Source organism: Melanerpes formicivorus, unplaced genomic scaffold, assembly GCF_026170545.1.
Source record: "Melanerpes formicivorus ecotype bairdi unplaced genomic scaffold, bMelFor1.0.p_v2 SCAF_91, whole genome shotgun sequence".
NCBI classification, from domain to species: Eukaryota; Metazoa; Chordata; class Aves; order Piciformes; family Picidae; genus Melanerpes; species Melanerpes formicivorus.
The window spans coordinates 1666706-1683022 of record NW_027142443.1 but is presented as its reverse complement, the minus strand read 5'-3'; the positions used below and the strand labels follow the sequence as shown (position 1 = coordinate 1683022).

Genomic DNA, 16317 nt, shown 5'->3' with positions numbered 1-16317 from the left:
AAATAAGTCACATTTGGAAGATTAAACTGACTCCTCCTGGAAGCCACTGCAGGGGAAAAGCACTTGTTTATTAAAAGAGACAGCGGGGATCAGGGCATGAAAGGAACGTTTGTCTCCTCGCCCATCACCTTACGCCATTTCTCTCTGCGTTAACGCCTTAGCTTCAGGTGTGCGGGGGAATCTCGGGAGCATAATCCCAGCTCCATAAAAACACCCGGCAGAGAGGACACCCCCCCCCCCCCCCCCCCCCGGCTCCTGGGCCCTGCACATCACGGGAGCCCCGCGGTCACCTGCAGCCGCCGCTCGGAGGAGGACCCGCGGCTCGGAGGAGGACCCGGCGCTCGGAGGAGGACCCGCTCGGTCCGCCCGCTCCGCTCCGCCCCGCCGCGCCCGCCGCAGCCCCGCAGCCCGGCCGCCGCAGGGCCGGCGGGGAGCGAGCGGCAGCCGGCGGCATGAGGCGCGACCCGGCGCCCGGCTTCTCCATGCTGCTCTTTGGCGTTTCCCTCGCCTGCTACTCGCCCAGCCTTAAGTCGGTGCAGGACCAGGCGTACACGGCGGCGGTGGTGCTGGAGGGCAAGGTGCAGTCCGTGGGGCCCCCCGCCGGCGGCGGCAATGACAGCCGCGGAGCCGCCGGTCCCGACGGGGGGGTCGTGGTCAAGGTGCTGGACCTGTGGCCCCTCAACAGCGGCGGGCTGCAGCGGGAGCAGCTCATCAGCGTGGGCTCCAAGGCGCCCTGCTTCAAAGTGAAGCGCAACCACCGCTACATCTTCTTCCTGGAGCCCACCGAGGAGCCGCTCGTCTTCCGCACTGCCTTCGCCCCGCTGGACACCAGCGGCAAGAACCTCAAGCGGGACGTGGCGCGGATCCTCTGCGCCGACTGCGGTACGGCCCGCGCCGCGGAGGCGGGGGGCGGCGGTCGGGGGGGCGCCGGGACTAGCGGTGGTGGTGATGGTGGGGGGGCGGTGATGAAGCGGCGGCGGGCAGTCGCGGGTCGACCGGTCTGGTACCCCCTGGGCTGGATGGGGGATGCCCCGGGCGATCGTTCCCCCAACCCCCGCCTCAGCGTCTGCCGGCACGGGGACCGCGCCCGCACTGGGGAGAGATGCGCTCCGCCGGGCCCGATCCGCGGCAGCCGCACTCTCTCCCGTCCTCTGGCCCCAGGGACCCCGTTCGCCCGGCTCAAGGTCCCGGCCTGCCCTGGCCGCCCCCGGCGCCGTGCCAGTAGCGCAACCCCGAGCCCCGGGGCGGGCAGGCAAGGGCCCGCAGCTCGGCCGCCGCCGCACCCGGGGCCGCCGGCGTTCGGGCGGTAGCGGCTGGTGCCCCCGCCGCTCTTGGCCTTGGCCGTGGCCGGCGGCAGCGACTGGGAGAGCCCTACCGGGCTGCGGCTCTGGCTCCGCCGGCGCCGGGCGCGGTGCCGCGCTCCGCTGCCGGGCGCGTTCGGCGGTGCGGGAGCTCCGGGAGCGGGGCCTGGGCGGGTGCGGGCTCTTAGGTGTGCCCCTAGTGCCGGGAAGTTTCGCCTCCCGCAGAACGGGGGCCTGGCGCAGTGAAGTTGGTTCTGGTTCGGCGCATTCCGGTGCCTCCTCGCCGCCGGGTGCCAGGTGCGGATCCACCACTGCCCTGCGAGAGCGGTTATGAAATGACTCCAACCGGGCAAAGTGCTGCTGGAGCGGCACTCCCCGACTGCCCGAATACCCCTCTCTGTGCTCCGGCAGGGCAGGTGCCTCCGGCAGGCCGGGCGCTGGAGACCGGGCGAGGACAATGCCTGCATTTTCCTTGGGCTGGGACCTGAGCTCACAAAAATGCGGGGCTGGCCGCGGGTCCGGCTCCAGTGCTCGGATACTGTGTCACAAAATCCGGAGCAGGCCGGCGGGCGTTAACCTGGGGCGCTCCGAGCGCTGCCAGAAACGGGTTTGGATCCTTGCTGTGTGGTGGGATATGAGGGTATGTGGGGCACATCTCCAAGGAAGACGGCTTTCCCGCTCAGTGACAGCACGCTGCGCTTCCTTGCCGGCTTAAGTGGCCTCTTGCCTTATTAAAAGCCAGGTGCCATGCCGAGCTGTACTTAGCTCTGTCATGAACATCTGTGTGCTGCCTTCTTTCTGTTGTTGTGCTATTAACTAGGTGCTTCTGGGGCAAACACTGCCGTTCGAGACTGCTGACCCCAGATCTTGAAAGCCAGACCTGTCTCTTTTTTTAGTTATCTGAGAGATAAATTTAGCAGGCTGTGTTTCCTGGGAGAAAGGTGGAACCTCGACCATCACAACATGTTGTTGAGGAAAATGGGCTAGGGCTGCAGACGAGAAAACCCATTTGGGAGGCACTAATTTCATGCGTATGTGGGCCAGCCTGGGCAGAGAGGATTAGTGAGGTAGTGGTGGCAGTGCTAAATGGAAGGCAGATGGGGGAGTTTCTCAGGGCTGTGGTCTCGTCATCAGGTGAAAGCACAGCAGAAGGTAGGTGGCCTTTAATTTTGTTTTTAAAGCAAGAGGGATTCCAAACTTGCACATCTCTGTGAGCAGGGTACAGCTTTATGAGGAAGAGAAGCTGCTCCACTGCTTCTTGGATCAGGCCCAAAGTGTTAATGTGTGAGCTGCTATAACAACAAGTTGAGGGTTGTCATTCTGCCCGTGACACCTTCTTGGAGCTGATGCTTTTGTCTCTGTGGTTGGATGGTCTGGGTAGGCTGCCTGGCTAAGGGACTCTGCAGGTTGCTGTGAGCGGCGCCTCAGCAGAGCTCTGTAGCAGATTGCAAAGGGAAACAAAAAGCTGCTGGTTGGGAACTGACATAACTGTGACTTGGTTCGGGGAGGAAGACTGAACAGGAGCCACAGCCTGCTGAACTTGTGGTTCTCCAAGCCCTTCATGCTCTCGATTTGGCTAGGAGGTTACTTCTGAAGGTGACATTCCTGGCACAGCCTTCTGATTCCTTCACCCAGGCTGCTGGAAAGGTGTGTGGACTGAGAAAGCAGGCCATGACCTGCCTTGGTTCCCCTTGGTTTCTGCTGGGAGGGGAGATCTGGAATGGTGCAGGGCTGTTTCCTCTTGGTGCTGCAGATGGGGGCTGTGGACAGCTCCAGAGCTGGCTGGGGTGTAGTGTCTTGACACAAGGTGTGCTCTGAGGGACGGCTGGGCTGCAGTCTTCTAAGGAATATTATGGAGCTAGAGGGAAGATACTGGGACCAATGCTGAGTGGGGACCACTTCTCAGGGGATCTCATGGATCTGATCCCTCCAATCCTCCCAATCCCAAAGATGCAGACCTCACAGGACCATATTCTCCTTTTTCTGGCTCTGTGCCTGAGTCTCTTTTCTAGTGATTCATCCCCTTCTCACAAGATGCTGTGTGTTCTCTGCTCTCACTGCTTGCCAAGGTCCAGGATGTGTTGTGGGATTGGGCCTGCGGTCATAGCATCTGTGTCTCCCTCCAAGGAACAGTCTCTGCTGTTTGCACAGCTCATGTGGGGGACAAAGTGAAGGGTGAGACTCTGCACAGGACCCTGGCCCTCACCTGACAGAGGCAGGAAGGTGAAGGTGGGGAGATGGTGGTGGCATGGAGTGTGGAGGCAGAGCAAGAAAACTGATCTGTACAGCAGAAATGCGTCTGAGGTCCCACCTGGACCCTGCCTGCCTGCTGAGATCCAGGGAGGGGAATTCTCACTTTGGCCATTCCACTGCTCAGCAGGCTTTGGACGCTGAAGCTTCCCTACCTGCAAACCCTGGGGGTGTGCAGTTTCTGCATCTCCACTCAGCCATGGGTTTGTGTGCCCCTGGCGCACAGGGAGCAGCCTGGTTTGGTCTCACCACCCACTTGACCATCATAAAACCTCTTCTGCACTGGGAATATTATTATTTTTTTTTCATCTTGTTACATAATGAGTCCTGTCCCTGCTTCTCCTGTCTCTTTTCTTGACATCCCTCAGCTCCTTCTTTTTGCACAGTCTCTCTTTCCTTTGTGCCTGCATGCAGAGATCAAGGAAGAAGAAACAGGTAGAAGACACGGAGCTGGCTGTCACTGCTAGGGTGGCTGTGTGGTGTGATATTCCTTCTGGAACTGCTCCTGACTTGAGTCCAGAAAGGAGGTTGTGATTCTGACCCTCCTGGGCTTTAAGGGCCACTCAGGTCATCATCTGCTATCTGCTCTCTGAGTCCCTGCTTCCTGTGCAAAGATTTACTTGCAGGAGGGGATCTCACCTCTCTGGGCTCAGATGTCTGCTTTCACAGAGAAACAAATGTCTTCTTGCCTCCGTATGCAGAAACTTGAAATGAGCTTAAATCAGCCCTTGCAGGTCTCCCAGAGCACCTCAGTGCAAAGGCTGCAGAGTTCCAGGCTGAAGTGCACAACTGGCCTGCAGGATTAGCTGGCTTAGTCTGGGCCGGTAATCTGGTGGTGGCAGATCCCCAGGAGGATTTGCAGGCAGAGGACCTGTTGTTGCAGCAGGCCCTTCTTGTGAGATTAGGTCTGTTTATTTTTTTCCAGTGGGAGGGTGCCATGGCCTCGCTAGGGCTCGGGAGCTTGCCGGGTCAGTGGCATGGCCGTGCTGGCCGCACGCCGCCATCAGCTGCTTCTCTGTGGCTGCTGGGAGCCAGGCTGGCTGCAGCTGGGCTGTGAGGAGGGCGGCCTGGTTTTGAAGTGCCCGCGGGAAAATCCAGCCCTCTGGATTACAGTGTAGGTGTTGCTGCCTGAAATAGCTCTGGCAACTTCCAAACAGCAGCTCCTGCAGCAATGGCCCTCTCTGCTGTCCTGTGAGTTGCGGGGCTTGCTCCAGGCTAGGCTGGCACAGAGCAAGGCTGCAGGTGGACTCCGGCCATGGGTGCCGGTTGTCAGACTCCATCCCTGGACAGCTGTGGAGCAGGCAGCAGGGAAGCTGGATTTTCTCACACACCACCCTGCTAATTAGAGCTGCCTGAAACTATTTCTCACCACCTTCAGAAAATCACACTTCCTTAGGATCACAGAAGAGTGAAAACTTGCTTCCCTCTTGCCTTGAGTTTCTGCAGATGGGGAGTGGTCACTTTGCTGCAGAAAACTTTCACCCCTTACAAGGACAGCCTTTTAGGAATAATTTCTTCCCAGCAAGGTTTCCCAGGCATTGGCACAGGCTGCCCAGGGACATGGTGGGATCACTTTCCCTGGAGGTGTTTAAAAGCTGCCTGGATGTGGTGCTGAGGGATGTGGTGCAGTGACAGTGGCTGAGCAGCAGTAATGGAGTTGTGAGCTCTGGGTGAGTGTTGGACTGGATGACCTCAAAGGCCTCTTCCAGCCTCAGCAGTTCTATGGTTCTATGATTTCTGGGTTCATTCTGCTCCTGGTTAGCTGGCACATGGGATTTGTCCTGGGAGTGGAGCTGGGGGAGCTGGGTGTCCTTGGCCAGGTCATCTCCTTGTCTCCCAGCTGAGGCAGCTGTGATGAGTAGGTGGCAACTGAAACTTTGCTTGTGTGCTGCTGCAGGGCCAAGTGACTTCAGCTGTACCTGCAGCAGTAGAGGTGGTGGCCCCCCAGGTGTGTGCCCTGCATGCAGCCAAGCCTGTCCAGTTTTCCAGTTGCCCTTTTGGAAACATTTAACTAAATAAAGCATCTCCCAAAGGAGCTCTCTCAGCAAGAAGAGCCTAAAAGGGTCCTGTGCCATCCCCGCAGTGCTGGTTTCTATATCTAGGGCCTCTCCACACATGGTCCCTGGATACCAGCTGCTGCTCGGTGGCTGTCTGCACTCACTAGCCAACAGCCCTTAGGTCAGGGTCCTGAGGCACAATGCCCTTTCTAAATCACAGTCAACACCTTGACATGGGTTTGGATCTGGATCAGAACCTGGTGCATGCTTGGGAGCACAGAGGCAATAAACTCTGTTGTCAGGAGAAAAAGGAGCTATGTTGTGCCACAGATGAGCTCCCCACTTGGTTTGGGCTGTGTAAGGCAAAAGACACCATGGTCACCAGGGCCTTGAGCCTTAAAGCATTTGGCACACCCCAAAATCTACTACAGACTTCCACAAGGGATCAGTTTTGGTGCTGTGCTGCTTGGGTGAGGATGATCAGGATCAGATAGGATTGCCAGTTCCTGTGAGCAGTGTGGCATGGCCATGGCCTTGCCAGGTATGGGGCACTGGATGTTGGTGCTGGATTGCCGCACCTCCCTGTTTCCCCTCCTGGCTCATTGTGTGACACTGCTTAGTGCAGAGGAGAGCCAGGCTGACCTGGGACAGCATGTAGGCTTTCCCAGAGATATGTGCCAGCCTTTGGCAGGCAAGGGTGCAGATGTGATGAGGATAGCAGACGTGAGTGGTGTGCTTGGCCAGGAGGAGCTACAGGAGATGGATCCATGGTGGGCAGCATGTTTGTGAGGCTGTGGGTGACCATGGTCTCCTGAGAAACTCTGACTGCAGGGGAGTTGAGCAATAAAGAGCTGAGAAGTGCTAAAGTGCCTTTGCGGAGCTGGGAGGTGCTGGGGCTGCCTGACAGCTTCCATTGGTCCTCTTGTGCCCACTCAGTGACAGTGTGGTCAGTGATGGTCATGCTGCTGGGAGCTGGGCTGAGTGCAGCAGAGATCCTGCTTCCCTCTGCTCTGTCTGCTTGGAGGATGCCAGCCTGTGAGCAGGAGCCTCCCAAGCTGCTGGGCCACTCTTATGCCCAGATTGCATGGTCTGAAGGAGAAGGTTGTGTCCCGCTGCCTGGTGAGGTAGTCCCTGCGCTGCGCGGTGCCCATCCGGTGCAGATGGCAGATTTTGCCTTTCCTCAGTGGGAGCTCGGGGAGGGAGGCTCTGGAGGAAGCTCATCTCCCTGGAAACTTTGGCAGCCAGGCTTCTGCTCGCCTACTGAATTGGGTGTGCAGCAGTCAAGCCCCTGAAGCGTGCCAGCACCTGTCTGCACTTGGTTTACCAGGGCTGGGGGGAGGTGGAGGGGTCTGCCCACTGCCAGAAATGCTGAGGACAGAGTATTGAGCCTGAAGGGTAGGCTTGAGATCAAAAGGAGGATGAATCTTTGAGCTGCTCTTTCTCTGCTCCCCGTGCTATTGATGCTGGGCTGTGCACTGCAAAGCTTGCCCAGAAGGGCTGAGGACTGCTTTAATTTTGTCCCCACAGTCCAGCTCCATCCTGGATGAGATGGTGACCAGTCTGGAGGAGGAGAACATGAGGATCACCAGAACACAGGGTACTGGAGGGGAGCAGATGATTTGCAGCTTGAATGAAGATAATTTGTGTAACTCCAGACAGGGAAGCCTAGGACGTGGTCAGGTGAGGGGGAGGATCACTGCTGTGCTCGGAGGGCTTGGGAGGAGCTGTGTGTGGAAGTCACAGCAGACAGCAGCGACACTGCTCAGAGGAGGAGGACTTTGTATTAGGGAATTAAAATTAAATGAGAAAATCAGAGATTCAGTGGGACAGGCTGGGACAGGAGAAGCTGCCTTGGAGAGCACTGGTGTTCAGCTGAGCCGAGGTCTCTTGTCTCTGCCTGTTAAGGGCAGGCAGCTCTTGCTGAGTCAGTAGCCATGTCTGTAGCCACACCTGTAGCCATGTCCCGGCATTGCTGGCTGGTTACTGTGTTAGGGGATCCTCAGTAGCCTCCATGTCTTTTCTGTCTCAGGGTCTTAGCACAGGCAATTACTCCCCTTGGTATCTCTGCAGTCCCTGCCATGGCTGAAGGGGGATCTGACAGAGGTGCTCTCCACTGTGAATCAAGACTTGGAACTTGTCTGGGTGGTGGCAAGAGTCAGACAGATGACAACAGTCCTGACAAAGCTATGGGAATGGTGAAGTAGAGGTATCTGCTCCTCTGCAAAGCGTTATGCCCTTCTCCCTGGTATACTGGCCTGGAGCTGGTTGAGATTTGTCAGCAGAGATTGGGCAGACAGACATCAGGAATGACCCTGGTATGGATAACGTCCTTGCAGGCAGACAAGATAGTTCCTGTTCTGATGTCTGATGTTTCAGCCCAGGAACAAGGTGCTTCTGCTTACAACATCACTCCTTGACCAAGGCAGTTCTTTAAGGTCCCTTGGATGAGGCTAGTGGCCACAGCAGTTCGCACTGGTGCCCTCAGCTGTGCCATGCCCATTGTCTGTGGCAGGACAGTGCCATTCTTTTATGTATTCCCATTCCTTATTGTTTGTTGATCCTTGGAGTACATACTTGCAGGCTGGAGCATGTGTCCTGGCTTTGCAGGATGCATCAAAGTTGGTGGTGGCCTGGAGGAGAGCTGGCTAGGGAAAAAGTGACAGAGCACCCAGGCCATGCTAGTGAAAGAGCACCCAGTTCATGTGTGTGACCGTGCACTGAGTGTAATCTAGTGACAGAGCACCCAGTTCATGCCTCTGATAGTGCACCCAGTTCATGTGTGTGACAGAGCACCCAGGCCATGCTAGTGACAGAATACCCAGTTCATGTGTGTCACCGTGCACCAAGTGTATTGCAGAGACAGCGCAAACAGATAATGTGTGTGACAGAGCACCCAGTGAATGTGTGTAACAGAGAACCCAGTGCATGCCTGTGACAGAGCACCCAGTCCATGTGTGTGACAGAGCACCCAGTGCATGACTGTGACAGAGCACCCAGTGAATGTGTGTGTCATAGCACCCAGTGCATGACTGTGACAGAGCACCCAGTCCATGTGTGTGACAGAGCCCCCAGTCGATGTGTGTGACAGAGCACCCAGTCCATACCTGTGATAGTTTACCCAGTGTATGACTGTGACAGAACACCCAGTCCATGTGTGACAGAGTACCCAGCGCATGACTGTGACAGAGCACCCAGTTTATGTGTGTGACAGAGCACCCAGTTTATGTGTGTGACAGAGCACCCAGTGCATGACTGTGACAGACCACCCGGTGTATGACTGTGAGACAGCACCCAGTTCATGTGTGTGACAGAACACCCACTCCATGTGTGACAGAGCACCCAGTGCATGACTGTGACAGAGCATCCAGTGTATGAATGTGACAGAGCACCCAGTCCATACCTGTGATAGTTTACCCAGTGTATGACTGTGACAGAACATCCAGTCCATGTGTGACAGAGTACCCAGTGCATGACTGCGACAGAGCACCCAGTGCATGACTGCAACAGAGCACCCAGTTCATGTGTGTGACAGAGCACCCAGTGCAAGACTGTGACAGAGCACCCAGTGAATGTGTGTGACAGAGCACCCAGTGCATGACTGTGGCAGAGCACCCAGTTCATGTGTGTGACAGAGCACCCAGTTCATGGCTGTGACAGAGCACCCAGTGTATGGCTGTGACAGAGCACCCAGTGTATGACTGTGACACAGCACACAGTTCATGTGTGTGACAGAGCACCCAGTGAATGTGTGTGACAGAGCACCCAGTGCATGACTGTGACAGAGTACCCAGTCAATGTGTGTGACAGAGCACCCAGTGCATGACTGCGACAGAGCACCCAGTTCATGTGTGTGACAGAGCACCCAGTGCAAGACTGTGACAGAGCACCCAGTGAATGTGTGTGACAGAGCACCCAGTGCATGACTGTGACAGAGCACCCAGTTCATGTGTGTGACAGAGCACCCAGTGAATGTGTGTGACAGAGCACCCAGTGCATGACTGTGACAGAGTACCCAGTCAATGTGTGTGACAGAGCACCCAGTTCATGTGTGTGACAGAGCACCCAGTCCATGCATGTGACAGAGCACCCAGTCCATGTGTGTGACAGAGCCTCCAGTCGATGTGTGTGACAGAGCACCCAGTCCATACCTGTGACAGAGCACCCAGTTCATGGCTGTGACAGAGCACCCAGTTAATGGCTGTGACAGAGCATCCAGTTCATGTGTGTGACAGAGTACCCAGTGCTTGACTGTGACAGAGCACCCAGTGAATGTGTGTGACAGAGCACCCTTTGAATGTGTGTGACAGAGCACCCAGTGAATGTGTGTGACAGAGCACCCCATTGAATGTGTGTGACAGAGCACCCAGTCCATGTGTGTGATAGAGCACCCAGTGAATGTGTGACAGAGCACCCCATTGAATGTGTGTGACAGAGCACCCAGTTAATTTATGTTACAGAGCACCCAGTTAATATATGTTAGAGCCCCCAGTCGATGTGTGACAGAGCACCCAGTCCATGCATGTGATAGTTCACTCAGTCCATGTGTGTGACCGAGCACCCAATTCATGCCTGTGACAGAGCACCCAGTGCATGACTGTGACAGAGCACCCAGTGTATGAATGTGACAGAGCACCCAGTGAATGTGTGTGATAGAGCACCCAGTGAATGTGTGTGACAGAGCTCCAAGTTAATTCATGTTACAGAGCACCCAGTTATTATATGTTACAGAGCCCCCAGTCGATGTGTGTGACGGAGCACCCAGTCCATGCATGTGACAGAGCACCCAGTCCATGTGTGTGACAGAGCCCCCAGTTGATGTGTGTGACAGAGCGCCCAGTCCATGCATGTGACAGAGCACCCAGTCCAGGTGTGTGACAGAGCCCCCAGTCGATGTGTGTGACAGAGCCCCCAGTCGATGTGTGTGACAGAGCACCCAGTCCATGCATGTGACAGAGCACCCAGTCCATGTGTGTGACAGAGCACCCAGTGATTGTGTGTGACAGAGCACCCAGTCCATGCTTGTGATAGTTCACTCAGTCCATGTGTGTGGTAGAGCACCCAATTCATGCCTGTGACAGAGCACCCAGTGTATGACTGTGACAGAGCACCCAGTGAATGTGTGTGACAGAGCACTCAGTCCATGTGTGTGGCAGAGCACCCAATTCATGCCTGTGACAGAGCAACCAGTGCATGCGTGTGACAGAGCACCTATTGTATGACTGTGACAGAGCACCCAGTAAATACCTGTGATAGTGCACCCAGTTTATGTGTGTGACAGAGCTCCAAGTTAATTCATGTTACAGAGCACCCAGATAATATATGTTACAGAGCCCCCAGTCGATGTGTGTGACGGACCACCCAGTCCATGCATATGACAGAGCACCCAGTCGATGTGTGTGACAGAGCGCCCAGTCCATGCATGTGACAGAGCACCCAGTCCATGTGTGTGACAGAGCCCCCAGTCGATGTGTGTGACAGAGCACCCAGTCCATGCATGTGACAGAGCCCCAAGTCGATGTGTGTGACAGAGCACTCAGTCCATGTGTGTGACAGAGCACCCAGTGCATGACTGCGACAGAGCACCCAGTGAATATGTGTGACAGAGCACTCAGTCCATGTGTGTGACAGAGCACCCAGTGCATGACTGCGACAGAGCACCCAGTGAATATGTGTGACAGAGCACCCAGTCGATGTGTGTGACAGAGCACCCAGTCCATGCATGTGACAGAGCACCCAGTCGATGTGTGTGACAGAGCACTCAGCGATTGTGTGTGACAGAGCACCCAGTCCATGCATGTGACAGAGCCCCCAGTCGATGTGTGTGACAGAGCACTCAGTCCATGTGTGTGACAGAGCACCCAGTGCATGACTGCGACAGAGCACCCAGTGAATATGTGTGACAGAGCACCCAGTCGATGTGTGTGACAGAGCGCCCAGTCCATGCATGTGACAGAGCACCCAGTCCATGTGTGACAGAGCCCCCAGTCGATGTGTGTGACAGAGCACCCAGTCCATGCATGTGACAGAGCCCCCAGTCGATGTGTGTGACAGAGCACTCAGCGATTGTGTGTGACAGAGCACCCAGTCCATGCATGTGACAGAGCCCCCAGTCGATGCGTGTGACAGAGCACTCAGTCCATGTGTGTGACAGAGCACCCAGTGCATGACTGCGACAGAGCACCCAGTGAATGTGTGTGACAGAGCACCCAGTGCATGACTGTGACAGAGCACCCAGTGTATGACTGTGACACAGCACCCAGTTCATGTGTGTGACAGAGCACCCAGTTCATGTGTGTGACAGAGTACCCAGTCAATGTGTGTAACTGAGCACCCAGTGCATGCCTGTGACAGAGCACCCAGTCCATGTGTGTGACAGAGCACCCAGTGCATGACTGTGACAGAGCACCCAGTCCGTGTGTGTGACAGAGCCCCCAGTCAATGTGTGTGACAGAGCACCCAGTCCATACCTGTGACAGAGCACCCAGTTCATGGCTGTGACAGAGCACCCAGTTAATGTGTGTGACAGAGCACCCAGTGCATGACTGTGACAGAGCACCCAGTGTATGACTGTGACACAGCACCCTGTTCATGTGTGTGACAGAGCACCCAGTTCATGGCTGTGACAGAGCACCCAGTGAATGTGTGTGACAGAGCACCCAGTGCATGACTGCGACAGAGCACCCAGTGTATGAATGTGACAGAGCACTCAGTACATTACTGTGACAGAGCACCCAGTGTATGAATGTGACAGAGCACCCAGTTCATGTGTGTGACAGAGCACCCAGTGCATGACTGTGACAGAGCACCCGGTGTATGACTGTGACACAGCACCCAGTCCATGTGTGTGACAGAGCACCCAGATCCTGTGTGTGACAGCACCCACTGCATGACTGTGACAGAGCACCCTGTTCTCAGCTCTTCCTCGCTCTAGGGGTCTGTCCTTGTCCCTCTGGATGAAGATGAGAACTATGGGGAGCCTTCCCAGTGATTTCAGGTGCTGGGGCTGATGCTGTGGGATCTTCATTTGAGAGCAGGGCCCCAGGGCTGATGGAAGGCAGGTTGTGGCTGGGATGGTGTTTCAGGGCAGGTCTGGATGGTCAGTGCTGTGCTGAATGGGTTGTGGCGGTGCTGAGGGTGCTGGGAGGGCTCTACCTGGTCTGTGTTGCTGGGTGGGAGAGCTGGGCAGGGGCTTCCAGGCTGGGTTGGGTATTTGCATTCCTTGTCATCAATCCCTGCTCAGCCACTCCATAAGGAAATGCTGCTCAGTGTCTTCTCGGTGGTCATGGGGCAGGCAGATGGCTTGGCAGAAGGGTGGGACTGGAATTAGCTCTGCTTTCGAGGCTGCCTCAGAATTGTCAGCAATGCCCCAACCCAGGCTGCTGCCCTAGCAAGAGCCTGTCCCTGCCAGAGCCCAGCTCCCCGCGGCTGCACCTCTGCTTTGGCTTTTGGAGGTGCTTACACTGGCACCAAGCCAAGGTGAAGCCAGGGACAGGTATGGCCTCTGCTGTCGGCCTCTGCAAATGTATTGTGGCCTTTCCGAGCCCCCAGCTGTGTGTGTGTGGTGTTGAGGACAATTAGCAGCACATCGAGGAGCCCTGTGAGTACAGCAGGGAGTAGGAGTGGGCTGTCAGGATGCCTTTCTGGGAACTTGGATCTTCCCCGGTGGCCTGTGTGATGGTGACACAGTGATGGGAATGGCTGCTTCTGACCCTCAGCTGGACCCACTGCTCTGGGGGTTCCCTCCTTCCCTCCTCCACATTTCTGGTGATCCTCAGCTGCCCTTCTGTGGCACTTAGTGCAGAGGAGAGGAGGAGAGGGCACTTGTCTCTCCTGGCTACCTTCAGCCTTGAGCTGGGCAGAGAGTTGCTGCTGGGAGTCCAGCTGTAGCCATTGGCCCCTTCTCCCTGTATCCCTGCTGGGGGAAGGAATTGTTTGCCATATTGTCTCTTGTGCTGCTGGTCCAGAGCTTCATGAGACTGCTATGACCTAGGGAACATCAGAGCTGCTTCCCATGGGGCTGTGGGACACTTGCTGCCTGGGCAGCTGCGTATTCATGTCTTGTGCTGCAGTGAAGTGGAGATTCCTGTCCTGGGGGAACCTGGCATGGCCGAGTGTTTCCTGGTGGCTTTGAGGAGTCCTAGAGACTCTTTCTGGTAGTGTTGGAGAGCATGAGTCCCACAGACATGTCCCCAAATCTGCAGAGCTGGGACAGCAACAAAGAGCTGAAGGAGTTTCCCTGCAGGTCCTTCCCGTGGCTCCTGGATTGGCTTGGCACCCTCCTTATATGTGTGTAGGAGGCAGTGCCTGTTCCAGCACCCCCCCACACAGCCCTGCTCCTCCAGCAGTGCTGCTGGGTCCCAGGCAGATGGGGCAGGCATCAAATGAGCTTCCACCACCCAGCGCTGCCCTGAGCTTGAACACTGCCCAGAAGGTGCCTTGCCATCAGGGCTGCAGGGCTGTAGCTCTGTGCTACAGGGGAATCACTCTTTGCCATACTTTCTTCCTAGTCTGCTGATCTCAGCTGGTCTTCCTGGCATGGAGGACAGAAGAGTCTGGGTCCAGAGCATGACTGTTGTTGTTTCTTGGGCATGCAGACACAGCAGCAACTGCAGGATGTGACAAACACTGTAGCTGCCTGGACCTGATGATGCAGAAGAGCCCAAATGGGCTCACCCAGCGGGGGTGAGGTGATCTGGTGGGTTTGACAGGATCAAAAGCAGGTGAGGTGCTGGGAAAGGCCCTGAGGTTTTTAGGCACTGGGCAGGACATAGCAGTGGATGTAGAATGGTGTGGATGGAAATTAGGAATCCTACAGCTATGAGAAGGAGGGTGATGGAGAGCAGCAGGAGTGGGGTCACCCAAAAAGGGTCCTATTTCACAGAGTGCCTTGCTGCAGGGTGCTGCTGGGACTCCAGGGGAGACATCACACAGGCTTCTGGAGGCAGTGCCTGTGGGGACAGCACAGCTGGGCTGAAGTTGCTGCTTCTGCATTTCCCAGCTGGGGTGGGCTGTGGTGAGGGACTGAAGCAGTGCTGTGGCTGTACCCCAGTAGGGTCTCTGTGGGGAGGCAGCGACACGTTCCTTCAGTTACTGATCAGCAGCCCCTCCATGAAACCTGGTCTCCACTGCCTGCCCCAGTCCCCAGTGAAGCAGCTCTGTGGAGCACCTGGCCTGTTTCTGGAGCATGGGGGTGCAGCAGGAGAGGCAGCTGTGCCTGGGCAGCTGGGCTGAGTGCGCTGCAGAGGGGAGATTGGGTGCTCGGGGGGGAACCAACGTGGTGCTTGCAGATTTGGTTTAGTTCCATCTGTGCCACTCATGGTAGGAAAGCTGCTAAGCACCCCCATACTGCAGCTCCCAGCCTGCTGAGAGCAAGGACACTGCTCTGCACACTCTGCTAGGGGCAGGCACAAGCTGGGAGAGTGCTGGGCTCATATCAGTGCTGGCAATCAGCAGGCATGGTGATGAAACTCTGCTCTCTCTCCAGTGGCTTTCCCTGATGCACCTCACGGCAGTCCATCCCCCAGGCTGCAGGGCTATCTCTACTGCCAGCCAGTCCTCCCTGGAGGTGGTGGACGCTGCTAAAAAGAAAGCATACCCTGCAGTGGTCCTCCAAGCAGCTGGAGGATCTCAGTGGGTATTTGGGGGTAGATGAACTGTGGCTTGTTCCTGGAATGGGTCCTGCAAGGGACCTGTCTGGTACCAGCCCGCAGCATGCTGGCTGTCCTTGGGTGGCCATTTGGCTCTGAACATTTCACAGCCAAGCTCAGCTCACAGCCAAGGTGTTGGGTCCACAAGGTCAAAAGCCTGTGGTCCTCCGGCCTGCCTGTGGATCTGCAGCAGCTCGCTCCATCTTCATGGAGAAGCTGACATGTGAGGAGACAGCTCCTGGCAGCCCTTTGCATGGTGCCATGCAGGCTGCTGGCAGCCAGGCTGCTTTGCTGGGGCTCAGAGCTAGCTGGGAGTGCTGGTGGCAAGCACAGACCCCGAGGGCACTTCATGCTGCAAGCTGGTGTGGAGAGAGGATTTCCCAAGCTGTCAGCCAGCTGAGCTGCCTGGTGGAGCAGGCTGTGATGGGAGGGTGCTCAGGGGGGTTAGGCTGAGCTGCTGGGCCACTGATGCTTGCAAGCTTCTGCAGCTCAGTAGCTGCTGCATGGAGCTGAGAGCTTAGGGTTGTGTTTTGTGGCTCAAAATGATCCTGAGAGCTGCCATCGGGGCCCTTCCTCAACCCTGTGGGATGCTGCATGCCAGTCAGTGTTCCTGGAAGGTGATCCAAACCCAGGCAGGCAGAGCCTTGTGTGCCCGTTGGCATCTGCAGGCTCCTCCTGGTGAGGGGAAGACAACTGAGACAGCTGATCTGGGAGCCCTCCTGCCTCGGGTTGCAGGCATTTCCAGGACACCCCTTCCTTTCCAGGAACTGTGGCCTAAATCTCCTGCTCAGGGGCAGCAGAGCAGAAGCAGAGGGACCAGAGCTGTCTCCGCAGGCCAGTGCAGGGGCAGAGAAGCAGAGTAGAGCCTGCACATGGTGCTGATGCACCTGTAGAAACCCAAGTGGATTTGCTCAGAAGGCTCAGTGCTCAGGCTGGTGACCATGAGGGGGACCATGGCCATTGCAGGGAGGAGGCAACAGATGGTTCATTGGGCAAGGACAGAAAATACACATCCACACTCTAGTTTGAAACTGGCTGATAAGAGCAGCAGACCTCATAGCTGGATGTTAGAGCATCCAGGAGAAGAGCTGGTAAATTCCAAACTATGAGTACATGAAGAGG

At 56.4% G+C, this 16317-nt stretch overlaps 1 protein-coding gene across 5 annotated transcripts in view; it reads left to right on the top strand.

Moving 5' to 3' along the window:
• Window positions 1-385: 385 nt before the first annotated feature.
• Window positions 386-16317, top strand: part of NRG2 (neuregulin 2) — a 228914-nt gene continuing 212982 nt past the window's right edge. For 2 of the 5 annotated variants that reach the window (XM_068165698.1, XM_068165696.1), the window contains exon 1: window positions 418-882. In XM_068165698.1, the coding sequence (XP_068021799.1) occupies window positions 453-882 (430 nt within the window). In that variant the 5' untranslated portion in view covers window positions 418-452. Of the gene's footprint in view, window positions 883-16317 lie in introns of all 5 variants that reach the window. The other 3 variants (XM_068165701.1, XM_068165697.1, XM_068165699.1) reach the window with 3 other exon arrangements.